Source organism: Mandrillus leucophaeus, unplaced genomic scaffold, assembly GCF_000951045.1.
Source record: "Mandrillus leucophaeus isolate KB7577 unplaced genomic scaffold, Mleu.le_1.0 Scaffold56, whole genome shotgun sequence".
In the NCBI taxonomy this organism is placed as follows: domain Eukaryota; kingdom Metazoa; phylum Chordata; class Mammalia; order Primates; family Cercopithecidae; genus Mandrillus; species Mandrillus leucophaeus.
The window spans coordinates 6,843,538-6,861,382 of NW_012106030.1; the positions used below are offsets into that span (position 1 = coordinate 6,843,538).

Sequence of the window (17,845 nt, forward strand, 5' to 3'; positions counted from 1 at the left end):
TAAACAATTCAAATGCAAAATGAGTTAACAATTTACAAGAAAAATTGCCCTGTACTCCAAAAAACATACAGGTCATGAAACACATAAAGGCTAAGGAACTGTTCCACATTAAAGACAACTGAGAACAACTAAATTAAATGATCCTGTATTCTAGGGGGATCTAAGAAAAGCTACCAAGGATACTGGGACAACAAAACAAATATGGATGATAAAAAGTATCACATTCCCTGAGTTTGGTAATTTTACTCTAGTTATATGAAATATTCTTATACTTGGAACATACGCCAAAGTACTAAGGAAGGAGTAAGGAAGCACAAGGTGTGCAACAAACTCTCAAATAGCTCAGAAAGTATGTATAAATGCATGTACAGAGAAAATTTAAAAAACATGGCAAAATAATAAAAATGAGGGTAAAGATCACACAAGAACTTTCATATTACTCTGGCAACTTTTCTAAATTATTCCAAAATAAAAACGTAAACAATGGCTGCCAAAATGCCTAACTTGGTGAACATAAGTATAATTCAATATGGTAAATTAATACAATATGGCAAATTAAGAGATAGACCCTAGAGCCAGCCAGCCTGGTTTTAAATCCTCCACTACTTATGATCTGAGCTTGAGCAAGTTACTTAACCTCTGCATCTATTTCCAGCCAAGGTTGAGAGGTTAAGACAAGAGCTTAGAAGAGTACCTGGCTGTAATAAACATGCAAAATGTTATTTCAAATAGATTCTGATTTTTAAGTAAGAGGACACATGAAAGCATTTTGAAATTTAAGAATGGCACTTTCCCATTAAGCAAGGCATAAGGCCAGGTTGCTAACTTTTGAAAGCTGACAGTATGTTCTTGATTCCTATTCTTGAAGTTACACACTCAATTGCCAGGTATTTTTCTTCTGAATTTGCTGTTTAGCCACAGACTGTGAAATGAAATAATTCCCTAAGGTGACCAGTAGCATCAGTGAAATGGAAAAAAAAAGTTAACACTTCAAACTTTCTGTATTCACCTGAATAGTCAGGGAACTTTCACCTATTTTATTTAGGTTTTCTTTTTTTGTTTTTTTTTTTTGTTTTTCCAAATTCCAACCAGAAGCTAAATACAATTGGAAACTGGTAAGCACTAGTTTTACTCCAAAGGAGTAGGATCATTCAGATTTACTCCAATAAAAGTATGCAACCCTTAAGCAAAGCTCTTCTTCATTTAAAGGAAAAAAAAAAAAAAAAAAACCTATACAGTAGTCTTTCCTTATGTTCATTGCACAAAATGAGTTCTGCTTTTAGAACTTTGATACTCAATGGTTAATTTTATAATTTAAGATTCCAACTTTATAACCTTTTTCTACTCCAAAACACCCTTTAGTTTTTAAGATGGTGTAGAAACCAGCATTTCTGCAACAATTCACTGGAATTTTTTTCTTTGTAATAAAAATCTCTTCTCTGTAAAACCAAAAAACAAAACAAAACAAAGTCCTCTACCTATCATAGTTTCTGCAGCTATGAATGTATTTCTCAGTTTTATAGCTGCTTTATAGCTACTTCAGACTCCAGATCTGCTTCAATGAGTATAACTGCATCCACACGCAGCAGAATACTCCTACAATAGCAACTTGGGGAAAGAGATCTGGAAAAAAAAAATACATGAGTACCAGGAAACAAACATGGCCCAGTAAAATAGGAGGCAAGAATGCCTACAATGAGATGCGTTTTTCATTTAAGATTTCTTTCCCATGGTTGTATTTTCTTTTTTAAACAACCAGTTCTGGTCATTAGAATGAATCTGACAGTGCTCTGGAACGACTGTGATTATAGCAAAGCTATTGTTTTTAAAAATGTTATTTATACCTGTTACATTCACTTCTCACCCTCTAAATACTGATGACAGATGTAAAAGAGGCAAATACCAGCACAAATGGGAAGACCATAAAAATGAGTATCACCTTGTGCTTTCAGATACATTTAAGCATTTCAGTGTACAATAGTCCTTTCATTTCACATTTTTAGTAAGATACTGATGCAGTGCAGCAAATATGCAAAGCATCTTCTTTCACACAGTCTGTGCACGACATCTAATTTTTAAGTTCTGAGATAAAAATGATTTAAAAAAATCCAGGATGAACGAGTTTCAAAATGCATAGTGTTCTGTGCATGAGTCCATTTTCTTTAAACTCTGAAAGAATAAAGTGGTAAGAAAACAAGAAAAAAAATTGCTGCTGCATTCTCTGATCTTCTCCATTTTGCTGGTCAGTACTCTACTCTGGCATGTAAGGACGGAGGTGATCCTCTATGGTGCCAACTGCCCAGTGGGTGAGCTGTTCCTGTGGCAGGTAGAGGCAGATGCTGCATAACTTGAAGATTGTAGCTTTGTTTTTTGGAGTCTGGAAGGGGAAACATTTTAATACTTTTTAAAAATAAAACTTTAGCATAACTGTCACATGAAGTCAACTTCCCACAATTAAGCGTCTTAACATACAGAGTAAGGGACAAATTACAGTCCCTATCCATATTCTAGACAGACAAAATCTTGCCATATAAGATGCAAAAAAAATTTATGCAGAATTAAAAGATAAAAAGTTGGGGAAGTAAACCAGAGACTACTTGCTAGAAGAAATTAAAGCTAAAAGCATTTCATGAGTTTGAAGTCATTTTTACATAGAGGAAGACAAAGCAGATGTGGTAAGAATAGAAGCTAGTGAGAGGATGAAGGAATAGGTAAAAATTTAAGGCTGGGTGTGGTGGTGGTACTCTCAGCACTTTGGGAGGCTGAGTCAGGAGGATTGCTTGAGCCCAGGAGTTCAAGACCATTCTGGGCACCATGAGGAAAACCCACCTCTACAAAAAATACAAAAATTAGCTGGATGTGGTGGCACATGCCTGTAGTCCAGCCACGCGGGAAGCTGAGGTGGATCACCTGTACCCAGGAGGTCAAGGGTATGGTGAGCCATGATCATGCCAGTGTACTCCAGCCTGGTGACAGAGTGAGACCCTGTCTCAAAAAATAAAAGAAAGATTTAAGCATATCCTGGGGTAAGGAACTAGAAGAAAGCCAAACTATTACCAGTTAAATCAAAAACCCTTATTTTTAAGAAGTAGTTACCATTTGAACATCCAACTTAACTACAAAGTTCATCTTTTGTTCACTATCTAGCACCTCTAAAAGGCAAAATACTGACTGACTTTAAAGATGTCTAAAGTAGTCTACAAATGTAAATGAACCTATACATATGTACATATACTTTACTTGTATTAATTTTAAATGTAACAACCTTAGGTTAAATTTAACAACCTTAGGATTATCATTTGTTCAATTTCACAGAAGCAAAATGCTCACTCACAACAGTTACCTGTCCAAGATCACAAAGCCAGCAAGTGGCTGCATCTAAAAACTAAACTGCAATACTTGGCTTGCTGCTTAAAAGGGAAGTGGTTATTTGTTGTTTGCAGTGTTTTTTTTTTTTTTTTTTTTTTTTTTTGAGATGGGGTCTCATTGTGTTACTCAGGCAGGAGTGTGTTGGTGCCATCATGGCTCGCTGCAACTCTTAAAATCCTGGGCTCAAGCGATTCTCCCCACCTCAGCCTCCAGAGTAACTAGGACCACAGAGGCATGCCACAATGTCTGGCTAATTTCTTTGATTTTTTGTAGAGATGAGGTCTCACTCTGTTGCCCAGGCTGGTCTTGAACTCTTGGACTCAAGCAATCCTCCCCCATCGGCCTCCCAAAATGCTAGGATTACAAGAGACACTGTACCCAAATGGAAGTGCTTATTTGAAATAAATGTGGATCTTTTAAATAAATGTCACTCATCCTTTTAGATTTAAAAAGTCGGCTGGGCACAGTGGCTCAAGCCTGTAATCCCAGCACTCTGGGAGGCCAAGGCAGGCAGATCACAAGTTCAGGAGAACGAGACCATCCTGGCTAACACGGTAAAACCCCATCTCTACTAAAAATACAAAAAAATAAAATAAAAATTAGCCAGGCGTGGTGGCATGCGCCCGTAGTCCCAGTTACTCGGGAGGCTGAGGCAGGAGAATGGTGTGAACCCGGGAGGTGGAGCTTGCAGTGAACTGAGATCCCACCACTGCACTCCAGCCTGGGCGACAGACTCCCTCTCAAAATAAACAAACAAAAAAGAGGGCCAGGTCAGTGCTTCTGGAAACACAATGTGTTTCAAATCACCTGAGGGTTCTGTTTAAAGTGCGGATTCTGATTCATAGAGTCTGAGAGTCTATATTTTTAACAAGTTCTCAAGTGATGTTTATCCGTTGCCCACGCATCTGGTAGAAATGCTTTAGGGCAACGGTTCCCACTACTGTTCACTAGAATCGTGACTTTTAAAAGCTTCAAAGGAGGTGGGTTTTTTCCCTTTTGTTTAAAAAAAAAAAAAAAAAGCTTGCCAGGTTGCTGTAAAGTGCAGCAAAATTTGTTCTACGGTGAGGTCTAGGAAATACTGTTTTAAAAATTCATTTTTTTTTGAGACAGGATCTCGTTCTGTCACTCAAGCTGGAGTGTAGTGGCAAGATCTCACTGTAGCCTCCTAAGCTCAAGCAGTCCTCCCCCTTCAGCCTCCCCAGCAGCTGGGACTACAGGCACATGCCACCACGCCTGGCTAGCTTTTATATTTTCTGTAGAGATGAAGTTTCGTCATGTTGCCCAGGCTGGTCTGGAATTCCTGAGCTCAAGCAATATACCCGCCTCGGCTTTCCAAAGTGCTGGGATTACAGGCGTAAGCCACCATGCCCAGCCTATTTTTTGTTTTTTTTTTTTTTAAGTAACTTCAAAAATAATGCAGTGTTTGGGGGACAAAACAAGTAACTTGTATAAAAAACATTCACTAATCAATAAGCTTTTTGAATGAGCCTGTAAGTGGTTTTCAAAAAACCTGCTTACCTGCAAGTGCTGTCTGTCAATGAAGAGAAACACTGACTGGTTAGGATTGTTGACAACGATTCCAGTCTTGTCCTTGCGGCTCAGTACATGCAGAAACTGTTTTTCATAGTCACCGTGATGAAACTCAAATTTGGCCTAAATACAAAATACAACATTTGTATTTAACTTCAAACAAGTTATACTACCTGAAACATCTGCATCTATATGCATATGGCTGTGCTGTCCAATAAAACAGCCAACAGTCAAACGTTATTTCTTCCTCTTTAAAAAACAAATTATGGCAAACCCACAGCTAGTATCACAGGCAAAAATTTAGATTAAAAGATATTTACAATTCCATTCTTCAGTAACACTAGCCACATTTCAAATGCTCGATGGTCACATGACTACTGGCCACCATTAAGAACAATCTCTTGAGATACAGAACATTTCCTTAATTGTAGAGAATTCCATTGGACAGTACACTCCACGGCGACAGCTGATCGGGAAATTCTCTGCATCGAAATGACTAAATCCTAGTACTCCATGATCATAAAATTGTATTTTCAAACCTACTCAGTCCAAGACTCCCACCATAGTACTTTAAGCCTCAAGGACATCTCTTTTGATTAGGAGGCACATTGTTAATTGCTGTTTCTAAGAAAAAAATAAATAAATGTTTATTCTAACCCTAGCTGCACAACTCACTAGTTACGTGACCTTACGCAGATCCCTTAACTTACCTAAACTTCAGCTTCCTCATCTATAAAATAAAGCCGTAACCCATTTCACAGGACAGTTAAGAGGATTAAATGAAATGTAAAGCCCACAACTGAAATATAGTTCTGCTCCTCACAGATAGGCTATGTTTTTATGTGATTTTTTCCCACAGCTAGCCTTGGGTTGTTTTCAAAAATTTTTGAAGTTATGAAAGACTGTTATCAATTAAGTCAGAACACGCCCTTCAATCTTTTAACATGAGGAAGATCAACTCCATCCTCCCACAAAATATCTGTTGGGCATGGGGAGACACCAAATGCTAAGACATGACCAGGCTTCATGAAGAATTCAAGAAACCTAGACTTAACAATATGATATTTAGATAATACTGAGTTGTACAAATAATCGTTAGTCCATTTGGTTCAAACAAATTTTATTGCCCTGTTACGTCTTAAACAGTAGGAAATAAGACCATTGAAAAACCAAGTTCCTGCTATACAGGATTTTATACCTAGGAGCTTTTCTTATAAACCATAACATAAACTATGATATAGCATCACAATACACTACATGTAACATGACACCGAACTGTACTTCCATACAGTTCAAATACTAAATTATTCTTATGATCATAACCATATCAAAAGCATGCTATTAGCTACTAAAAAATAGGAATAAGGTTACTTCAGCCTTAACGGGCTTATTACACTGCTGAAGAGGACAAGTACATCCAAATATAAAATCCAACTTGCTTCAATTGCTTTCCCAGAATAAGATGTGATTATTTGTAAAACTCCAATTTTTCCCCCCTTTTTTTTTGAGACGGAGTTTCGCTCTTGTTGCCCAGGCTGGAGTGCAATGGCGCAACCTTGGCTCACTGCAACCTCCGCCTCCTGGGTTCAAGCGATTCTCCTGCCTCAGCCTCCCGAGTAGCTGGGATACAGGCATGCACCACCACACCCAGCTAATTTTGTATTCTTAGTAGAGACAGGACTTCTTCATGTTGGTCAGGATGGTCTAAAACTCCTGACCTCAGGTGATCCGCCCTACTCAGCCTCCCAAAGTGTTGGGATTACAGGAGTGAGCCACCGTGCCCGGCCCAAATTCGGTTCTTATCATCAAACTGCTATAGGAGAAAAAAAATAAATAACAGTAAGTAACACGGGAACATTATGATTTTGGATTGCACCTTTAAAGATTAAGAGAATTTCCCCAGGACAAGTAGCTAGCAATGGTAAGTAATCTGATAAATGCTGACTGGGCATGGTGGCCCAAACCTATAATCCCAGCACTTTGGGAGGCCAAAGCGGGAGGATCACTAGAGGCCAGGAGTTTGAGACCAGTCTGGGCAACACAGTGAGATCCTATCTCTACAAAAATAATTAGCTGGGCATGGTGGTGCACACCTGTGGTCCCAGCTACTCATGAGGTTGAGGTGGAAGGATCACTTGGGCCTAGGAGGTCAAGGCTGCAGTGAGCCATGACTGTGCCACTGCACTCCAGCCTGGATGACAGAGTGAGACCCCATTCTCACCATCTAAAAACAAAACAAAACAAAAAAGCCATGCCAGGAAACAGAACCAACACAAAAACAAATGTGTTAAAAACTGAAATACTATTCAAGTAACAAAGCTGCAATATGGGAAGTAACCAAGGTGGGTGCAAGAACAGTAATCACACTGAAAGGAGGTTTGAGTGAGACTGAAAAAGGCCTTCCTTATGATTCTATAGCATTTCAATTCTATCATATTGAATATCCACTTATGTGAAAAGAAATGGTGTACACACACAAACACATACACAACTTCTCATAAGCAGCATGAAAGAAGTAATTCCCACAGAAGTAACAAAATATTCTAACAGTCGGGGGAGGAGCTAACCTTGGTAGTAGCATTAATAATGAAAAGAAGAGATATATTTCAGTAGTACCTCCTGGCACTTCATAGTACACTGAAGAACTCACTATTTAAAAACAATCCTTATTCTGGTTCCAATTATATCCTCACTGCCCAAATTTTCAGATTTTAAAGTGCTTCAAAAGGCCAGGCACCGTGACTCATATCTGTAATCTCAGCACTTTGGGAGGCTGAGGCAAGAGGCTCACTTGAACCCAGGAGTTCAAGACCAGTCTGGGCAACAAAGCAACACCCCATCTCTACAAAAAATTAATTAAATTTTAAAAAATAAGTAAAGTGCTTTAAGAGTCAAAAAAAAAAAAAAAAAAAAGGCCTGTGAGTTAAAATTTACCATTCCTTTTCTCATTTTCTTTGAGAAAGAACTAAGTGAGTTGTATTTAAGGCCCCTCATACAGGATATTCATACATTTCAAATTACTTCAGAAAAGCAAATTAGTTCTTACAATATTAACCTACTTACTGCAGTTGAATTCTAAAGTTATTACCTACATCATACTGCTTACATTCAGTCCAGAATTTTAAGATTCTGTAATTAACAGAGGTAACTTTTCACAGTACAGGGTAGTGAGTTAAAAGCATAGTCAGTCCAGGCTTTTATCCTATTTAACTGCCTTGGGCCTTATTTACCTAATTTCTGTCTCAGTTTCCTCCTATCTACCACCCAGTTATTTTAAGGACTGAGATTAAATATATATAAAGTAAGAGAAAGTCTAAGGCCGGGTGTGGTGGCTCATGCCTGTATTCCTACCACTTTGGGAGGCCAAGCCAGGCAGATCACTTGAGGTCAAGAGTACGAGACCAGCCTGGCCAACATGGCAAAACCCTGTCTCAAAAAAAAAAAAAAAAAAAAGTACAAATATTAGCTGCGCGCCTGTAATCCCAGCTACTCAGGAGGCTGAGGCACAAGAATGGCTCAAACCTGCGAGGCAGAAGTTGCAGTGAGCCAAGATCACGCCACCACACTCCAGCTTGGGCAACAGAGCAAAACCCTGTCTCAAAAAAAGGACAGACAAAAAGGAAAAAGCTGGCTCACACCTGTAATCCCAGCATTTTGGGAGGCCGAGGCGGGCGAATCACGAGGTCAAGAGATCCAAACCATCCTGGCCAACATGGTGAACACCCGTCTCTACTAAATGTACAAAAATTAGCTGGGTGTGGTGGCGTGTCCCTGTAGACCCAGGGAGGTTGAGGCAGAAGAAATCACTTGAACCCAGGAGGCAGAGGTTGCAAGGAGGCGGAGGTTGCAGTGAGCCAAGATCACGCTACTGCACTCCGATCTGGCAACAGAGTGGGACTCCATCTCAAGAGAAAAAGAAAAAAAAAAAAAAAAGCAGAAGCCTAGTACAGTCAACTCTCAATAAACATCAGCCATGACTTCAAAGAGTACTTGACACAAGACTAAAGTTAACTATTTCGAATAAGGTCCCAGTGGGAAAGGCGGGGTATCAGAAATTTGAAAACATACTGTAATACGCAGACCTACATTTTTCCAATGGAAAATCCTTAAAAAACCAAATCTTAACACTACCTCCAGAAAGTAGATAGAGTTATCAGCCCTGTTCTGAGAACTTTAAATATGCCTTTTCTATTCCTGTTTTCATGCCTTTTATATTCATTTTCTCCAGTATTCTTTTCAGATATCATCCACTAAATGACAGAAATACAGATGCTCCACAACTTGTGATGTTACATCCTGATAAACCCAGTGTAAGTTACACGTATTTTAAATCAAAAAGTGACTTTTTAACTTAAAACAATTCCAATTTACAATGAGTTTACCTGGATGTAGTCCCATCATAAATCAAGGAACACAATGAATTGATATGGCTTTCACATCATGGTAAAGTTGAAAAATCTTAAGTTGAACCATTGGAAGTCAGGGGAATCTGTATACAGTACTTTCACATGTATAACCAAAGGATTATCTTTAGAACTCAGCTGAATTAATTTTAACACATTAAAAATGATTATTATTAGAGCTTATGTGTAGCAACATTACCATGGGGGCGGGAGAGTATATCAACTTACACAGTCTGTGAAAAATATAAGCACCACAAAGATACTTCAGGGTAATAAGCAGAAGCAAAAGTTTTAAATTACAAATAATCCTCACAATTAGCTTAAAATAAAGCCTTCTAATATTTGATTTAGTATACTTAAAATGAGTCCTTAATGTCATCATTTTTCTGCTTATAAAAGTATACTTAAGAAAATTGTGGCAATATATGCCATAAATTATAAAGGAAACATATATGTAAACACATATAATAAAAAAGGAAAGTTAGCTACACCTGACCTACAACCAAGCACAACTAACACTTTGGTGGACCTCCGTCTTCTATGCATGCAAATATACTATAAATAAAACTAGGTTCAACATGAGTAAATGCCCTTAACACTAGAGGGGGGTTTCACTTGAGGAATGTCCGGTATACCATGACAAACAGTCAAAAGTCAGCAAGATTTTAAGGTTAAGAATGACTACTAAATTTACTTCTTTCCTCTATAATTTTATATACAAATCAACTTCTAGAAAATGATTTCTTCACACATTTCAGATCACACTCCTTTGGGAAGCAGCAGAGTTAAATATACTGTTTTAGAAGGATGTGTGGTGAAGGCTACAAGAGTTACAGATCTCACCAGCTCATGTGTGGGCCCCTCTATAAGTCAATAAATGTCCACTTCAAAAGATTTTCTCTAGCCATAACTTCAAAGCCACACTGGGCAGGTGGGACCACCACAATGTCAAGAGATTCTATAATCCAAATGCTTTCTTCTCTTGCATCACAATACTCTAAATAGGGGGGACTCGTGAAATAAAACTATCAGAAACCATATTCCCAAAGAATTTATCAAGTTAGACCCTATTATATTCTAGTAGTTTTCACATACTGAAATACTCATCACACTTATTTTAGACCAAAATACCTGAACAGGCCTAAAAGGCTCATCAGATTCCTTCCACCTAGAAAACAGGAGACAGACAATTTTTTCAATATCATTCCGAGGCCAAAGAATGAAATCCATCTCCTGAGTACAGCCAATTACATCCTATAAAATGAGGAGGAAAAAAAAGAGTTTACTTTTAAAGAAACAGCTACATCAAGCAATGTCACAAATTATAGGGTTTCCCTACAAAAACATTTTGTAAGTACAAAAGACCTACCATATATCATTTTATATCTTAGGAAGTAAACATAATAGTTTATAATCTGAATAGCTCATGATGTAATTTTTTATTTTTGGAGAGGGTCCCTCTCTGTGGCCCAGGCTGGAGTGCAATGGTGCAATCTCTGCTTACTGCAACTTCCGCCTACCAGGTTCAACTGATTCTCGTGACTTAGCCTCCCAAATGGCCGGGATTACAAGTGTGTGCCACCATGCCCAGCTAATATTTTCTGTATTTTTAACACAGATGGGGTTTCACCACATCGGCCAGGCTGGTCTCGAACTCCTGACCTCAGGTGATCCACCCACTTCAGCCTCCCAAAGTGTTGGGATTACAGGCGTTAAGTCACTGCGCCCGGCCCTAATTTTTTTATCTTGCAGAAAGTCACATACACTCAGTCTAATGCTCCTAACACCGAGACCTAGATTAATCAGTGCATAGAGAAAACGCCAACAAAATCTCTGATATCTGTTGTGTTGTCAGACCCTGAAACTTTATTTCCACCTTTAAAAATCAGAATCTATTTAACAAAGATGTCTTAGAACTCCTAATATGAATCACTATCCTATTATAGTTGAAATGCTATTTTTATGTTGATAGGAAACTACTTTTCTCCATTCCTGACTTCTGCTTCATTACTATAGCCAGCGTATTAATTTTTGAAGGTCCACAAATCTCTTCCAGACCAGTACGTGGTTATCACCAGCATTCTCCCCAAGTAACTGTGGGGATATCTTGGTTCAGGTATGCCCAGATTAACTTTTAATATGTTGCAGAAGTTTACAAAGCTGGAAACACCTCCTTATATTCATATTCCCCCCAAAAAAGGAAATACAATAAACGGAGATATAAGACATGTATCCACAATAATAATACACACGATTATGAGCCTAATACAACAAAGTTTCCCATGTTTTACTCAAGGTCAAATTTTAAAAAACAAACCTACTTTAAAAATTTTAAAACTTTATGTATAACACTTAAATGATTAAAAATAGTTGGCTACTGGCTGGGTGCAGTGGCTCACACCTGTAATCTCAGCACTTTGGGAGGTCAAGGCAGAAGGATGACTTGAGGTCAGGAGTTCCAGACCAGCCTAGCCAACACGGCAAAACCCCGTCTCTACTAAAAATACAAAAAATTAGCCGAGCATGGTGGCACACAACTGTAGTCCCTACTCCCAGCCACTCAGGAGGCTAAGGCAGAGGCATCATTTGAATACGTGGGGGCAGAGGCTGCCGTGAGCCAAGATCACGCCACTGCACTCCAGCCTCAGCAAAAGAGCAAAACTTTGTCTCAAAAAAAAAAAAAAAAAAAGTCCGCGATCATCAACACCTAACACGGATTAAAGAAATTCCTTTATATACTTTATCCACAAAAGAATGGTCTGGGGTAAAAAAATGTCTTTTTCTAATCCTATAAACATAGTGCTTTAAAGTCACAGTCCCAGTTATCAACATGGCACAAAGACAAATTTACCCTTAGAGACTGGTCACTATCATAACTACCCACTTTAAGGGGGGATTGGGGGGGTGGGAAACGCAAGGTTAATCCACAGAAACTTTATCAAGTCAAGACTTAAGGCAGAACTTACCCTTCTCATAGACTGATATCGAGGAGCATGGAGCTGTACCACATCCTTCTGTAAAAGCTCTAGGGAACTTTCCAAGGAATAGCTGGAATCTCGCACACCTTTCAGGATATTTTCTTCATAATTATTTGTCATGACTGGTATAACCTCAGACACTTCAAAAAGTGCTGACTTTTTCTTCTAAAAGAAAAGAAAATGGTGTATTAACCCACAGGGAGCACAGTCTTTTAACACTCAGTTCATATTACAATGTCATGTAACATTAACTCCACAAAATTCTTAACTGTCTGAAATAACTTATACACTGAAAACACATGTTCAGATAGGTACTTTGTTCTGTTCCTCTCCTACCCTCCCCCTCCAACCATACATGTACAAGCTATCATTTGAATGTTTAATGCTTGAGTTTTATAGCATAATGGTATCCATAGCATTATTCTGGCCACTATTTCTTAAAATTAAAAATCTCACCAGTTTTAAAACAATGCTATTCAGACAAATGAATTGTTTCATTCCTATGGGTGGGGTTTTTTTTTTTTTTTGAGATGGAGTCTCGCTGTGTTGCCCAGGCTAGAGTGCAGTGGCACGATCTTGGCTCACTGCAACCTCTGCCTCCTGGGTTCGAGGGACTCTCCTGCCTCAGCCTCCCGAGTAGCTGGGATTACAGGCCTGCGGCACCACATCTGGCAAATTTTTGTATTTTCAGTAGAGATGGGGTTTCACCATGTTGGTCAAACTGGCCTTGGACTCCTGACCTCAAGCGATCCGCCTGCCTCAGCCTCCCAAAGTGCTGGGATTACAGGCGTGAGCCACCGCACCCAACCAAAACCATCAATATTTGAAAGACTAAAAAAAAGCACACCAAGTTATCTTTTAACACTAGTCGAGACTAAGTTTGCATCACAAAACTACTTTTTGAAATTCTATACTATTAAGTATATATCATGAATTATTCAGGGCAACTGCATGGACACTGTCCATTCACAGAATAAAACCAGATTATCATTGGTGTTAAAGAATTAGATGATGCAATCTGGGGCAATGTATAGATTAAATACAAAGATCTCGTCTCATCACTTATTATCTTGGATTAATCAAGATCCAAGATATGCTCCAATCATTCCAAGATATGCTCTTGGAAGAGCATACATTATATCATCTTCAACTAAAATCCAATCTCATCAATTCTGAGTCAGCTTGTCAACAAAAGTGGAGATATAAGTCCTTGATACCACCCAATCTTGGGACAGTCACTTCAAAAATTACTTTAAAATCACTTCACAACACTATACTTCAGCAGCTAAGAATGTTCTTAAATACAAATAACCTTTTAGGAGTTAAGAGTTGGGGCTATGCATGGCAGCTCCTGCCTGTAATCCCAGCACTTTAGAACACCACAACAGGAGGATCACTTTAGCCCAGGAGTTCTAGACTAGCCTGAGCAACACAGTGAGGCCTGTCTCAGCAACAAAAATAAGTAAATAAAAGAGTTAAACAGTAGGGGAAAACCTGGGAAACTTCCAGATACTAAATAGATACCACACTAAGACTGTATTTCTGATATGAAATTAGCTAACAATTTAAGCACCAAAATTCAAGCAGCACTTCCTTATATTCATAACCTCATCTCCGGTGAAATAAGCCTTGTTGATAATTTAAGAAAATGTTCACTTTAAGTTGCAAAAATTACTGCTTTTATCATCCCATCCTTGACTACTCACAACTCACTGTTTGCTATTTAACTGTGGAACTAATTCGGATTGAGACCTCTACCGCCCCTAAAAATGAAACTTCTTCTAGGTCATTTTGAATTTTTAAAAACTGTACTTCTATACGAGGCAAAATGAACTCTAAGTAAAAAAGAAAATCACACTTCTAAACACAAATTAACCATTTCAGTATTTAATTGCTCCTAAAAGTTAAGGTGCACTCTACTTCATTAAATGTATGAGAAAAAGTTACCTACATTACGGAGTTTAAGAAACAGACTAACTTTAGCATATAAACAGTCTAATTACAATTTAACATTTCAAGCATCTTATTTATACTCTACATTAGATAATCTTTAAATTCCGTCCTAAGGTTTCCTATGTTAACTCCACATAAAATTTTATAATGTTGCTCACCCCATGTCAACTCAGTGTATACTACTATTAAGCTTCACACTCAAATTTATTTCCAAACCAAGAAACGCTCAAGGATCTTTTCGTATGCTGCAACTGCTCAATTCACAGAATCACCCCTAAGGGTGAAAAACAGAGCATACAAAGCAGACTTTTTTCAACCACTCTTTAACCTAATATTCATAATAATTTAAGAGTAACAAATAATACACACTTACAAAAATCACTTGTGCTAATTCACCATTAAGAACTTTAAATTACCTTCTCCTTGAATACAAACGCAATATACATCTTGAAGTCAAACTGGTCAGCTAGAGATTCTTTTTTCTTTCTAAGCTGAGCACGTAGTCTGTTCAGAGCTTGTTTCTTCCGGGAGTTTGGGTCCCCCATTTTGAAATACAGGTGGTACTAAAGCCTTTGGAAATTGTCACTAAACTATGGGCACTTTTTCTTAAGACTCAAGTACAACAGAAACAAGTCATTTTTTTTCCTGCTAATATGATTGAATAGCGAAAATCACGACTGTAACCCAAAAACTGCACCTTCTGGCAATATTAGCAGACTGTCATATTACAGGGTCAAGAAACAAAAGCTGCTGTCCAGTCATGTTTGGACAATAACGTTTGGGGTCAGACGGGAAAAAGGGAGGGAAGAAAGGAAAGAAAGAGGAGAAAATACTTCAACTAACTTTCTGGAAAACACATTTGGCTTAACTGCCAAAATAAAGGCTTTGCGGAGAAATGAAAAGCCTATAATCAGGATTTAGGTGTGCAATAAAACACAGCTGACACCAGACCAATCCCTAAAATCCATCCGGATTTTCCCCTCTTTTTAGAAAAGGGATTAAGGAACAGGGAGGGGAGGAAGTGTGATCCTTGCTTTCCAAAAAAAACAAAAAACAAAAAGAAAACTCACCAAAACCAAAACAAAAACCAAAACAAAACACCAAAAACAGGGTAGGTGAATGAAACTGAAATATCCAATTAGATTTTACCCAGCCAGCTCCATGGCTGTAGTACCTAATTCTTAGTTATTTCAGATTTCACTATTGCTATGTATTGTCAGTGCTTGTTATTGATTACACTTGGTGGTGAGCGTAGAGAAAAGTGCAAAATCAGTAGAGAAGGAAAGGGAGAGGTACAGGGTTTCCCTGCAATCAACTACAGTGTATACCGGGGGCGGGCAGCTGTTGCCCAAAGGAGCCATGAGAAAAAACAGCGGAGTCATTACCAACTTCCCCATCACCCACATTTTCACCCTCTGGCGGCTGCTAACGCTGCTGCCAAGGAGAATCATGATGGCAAAAGGAAAAGGTGTATATAATACGGTATTAATTATTCCGGCTCTGTGGTTAGACCTGATTAATGCCCGGGTTCCCAACACCCCCAGCCTGCAACTAGTCCTACATTCCCCAAGGGAGACTTCCCTGTGGATTTGCCCCCGTTCAAGATGGTGGGGAGTGCGATTTATCTTCTTGTGAGCATTGCCGAGGCAAAGGTGGCGGGTTCTTCTCCCAAATCCCAGGCGGTGCCCGGAGACCACCTGCCTTCCACCCCTCCAGGTCCCACCCCCACCCCTTGCCTTCAGCGGCAGCGACTCACTCGCACCACGGGAGACACAGGATCACTCAGGTTTTCACTCATTTCATCGTGGAAACAATTCCCGCCCGGGTGGAGTAGGCGGGAGAGGGTAAATGGGAAGGTTCAGTGGGGAAAAAAAGAAAATAATTGTGTTAATATTACTTCTAAAGTAAGCCCACCCACCCTCCCCCCAAAAAATTAAGTTCCCGGATTAGCTCTCTCTCGTTGAACAGACCATGTTTCCAGAGTTTGGATTGTTTAGGGTGGGGTCGTTAGTTTGTTTCCCGAGGGGCAGGGGGTGGAACTGAGGCAGTTAGGGCGGGGTGGGTGACAGGGAAATCCCCTCCCTGTCCCCGCGAAGCCCGGGACTCACGGACCGACTCTCGGGCGGGGTTTGGGCCCTCTAGCCGCAGCCTGCGGGCGGAGCGGTGGCGGCGGCGGAAGAGGCGGCGGCGGCGGGGGCGCTGCTCGTAGCACGGGCAGGAGCCATGTCAAGAGAAAACCACCAGCCAACTGAGCCCCTCCATCCCCGCTGCAGTGCGCACTGTGACTGGACCGCCCGCGCTGCTGCCGCCGCTCAGCCCCCACCTGGGACCCATAGTCTGGCTCGGCGCCCTGGGCGGCGACAGAGAGGAAGGACGCGGAGACAGCGGCGACAGGGAGAGAAAAAGAAAAAGAGGAAAAACGAGAAGAAAGATGGGGAGTTGGATCGGTACTGGCGGAGGAGGGGGAAGGGAAAGGAAGCCCTGCGCTAAGGGTCAGCGAAGTAACCCCCCAAAATAAAGTTATTTCAGTTCAAGCATCTGCTCTTGAGTCTTTCTTCCCCCTACAGTCGGATTCCGGCTCTCAGAAAAAGTCGAGGAGACCCGGAGGGGGGAAAAGCCGAAGCTGTTGGTGAGCGTCCGCGGCGGTATTGCCTCGTTCCCCCCCCCACCGGTGGCTGCAGAAGCGGCGACGGCCTCGGGCGCCTCCCGGGTCCGGGGCAGAGTCGCGTTTGAGAAAGAACCGAGAACAAACAACTTAAAATGGCAGCGAGGCCGCTGCGTCACCCGCCTCTCACCGGCACCGCCCCGGTGTGACTGCGACTGCGCGTCCTCTGGGACCCCACCATTTGCACAGAATCAAAGGGGGAGAAAGGATTGGAGGTAGGAAAGTTTGCAAGGTTATCGAAAAACAGGAAAACAGATCAAGAGGACAGAATAGCAGTAGGTCTTTTAAAAGTTGAGTCTTTGAATTTAACCTTTCCATTTCAGTAATCTCGCCTCAAAAGGGAGTTTGAGTGTTGAGACGCCTCTCTCCTCCAGAATGGAGTGTCCAAGGGGCGTGGAAAGGGTCTCCCCGCCACTCCTCCGCCCCCCTTCTTCAGGAAGTCCCGGTCTCCTGAGTTGGCTCTTCGCCCCGCCCCGATGACATCATAAAAGCACGCCCTCTACCAGCCTCAACAAAACACCCGGATGGAGTCGCACTCCCCGAGTCTCGTCAACCTCTCAGAGTCAGGCTGGGCGCGGGACAGAGCCGAACCAGCGACCTGGGCGGGCCAAAACTGGGGAAGTGGGCGGAGAGTGGGCGAGCGTAGGGGCGGAGCAAAGAAGGAAAAGGAGAGTGTGTGTTGGAAGATTGGAAGATTCTTATTTCGATTCTTATAATTGTTAGTTCTTCTTGGGGTCGCTCCCGCGGTATCCTGCGGCAGCAAACCCAGAACTCATTTCGACACCTGTAATTTAAACGGCGTGCTGGAGCAGATGTCTCATGTTAGTGCCACTTGCCTCTGTCCCCACCCTGCCACGTGCGCAGGCAGGGAGGGCTGTCCTCAAGCTTCGAACAAGGTCAAAGACCTTGTTCAGACGTTGCTGCTGTGGCTTAGGAGAGGAGCAGTC

At 40.7% G+C, this 17,845-nt stretch overlaps 1 protein-coding gene across 4 annotated transcripts; it reads right to left on the minus strand.

The window, feature by feature from the left end:
• Positions 1-994: 994 nt before the first annotated feature.
• Positions 995-17,045, minus strand: LOC105552500 (chromosome unknown open reading frame, human C6orf62). 4 transcript variants are annotated; one of them, XM_011998181.1, is made up of 6 exons: positions 15,990-17,045; positions 14,650-14,754; positions 12,269-12,445; positions 10,434-10,556; positions 4,888-5,022; positions 995-2,377 (listed from the first exon to the last, which is right to left on the minus strand). In XM_011998181.1, exons 1-6 carry the CDS (start codon positions 16,029-16,031, stop codon positions 2,252-2,254), a joined length of 708 nt encoding a protein of 235 aa, XP_011853571.1. In that variant the 5' UTR covers positions 16,032-17,045; the 3' UTR covers positions 995-2,251. The 4 variants fall into 4 exon arrangements, with proteins under 4 accessions (XP_011853571.1, XP_011853573.1, XP_011853574.1 ...); XM_011998182.1 differs by lacking the exon at positions 15,990-17,045 and having other exon boundaries at positions 997-2,377; positions 14,650-15,464; XM_011998183.1 differs by lacking the exons at positions 10,434-10,556; positions 15,990-17,045 and having other exon boundaries at positions 14,650-15,464.
• Positions 17,046-17,845: the final 800 nt, after the last annotated feature.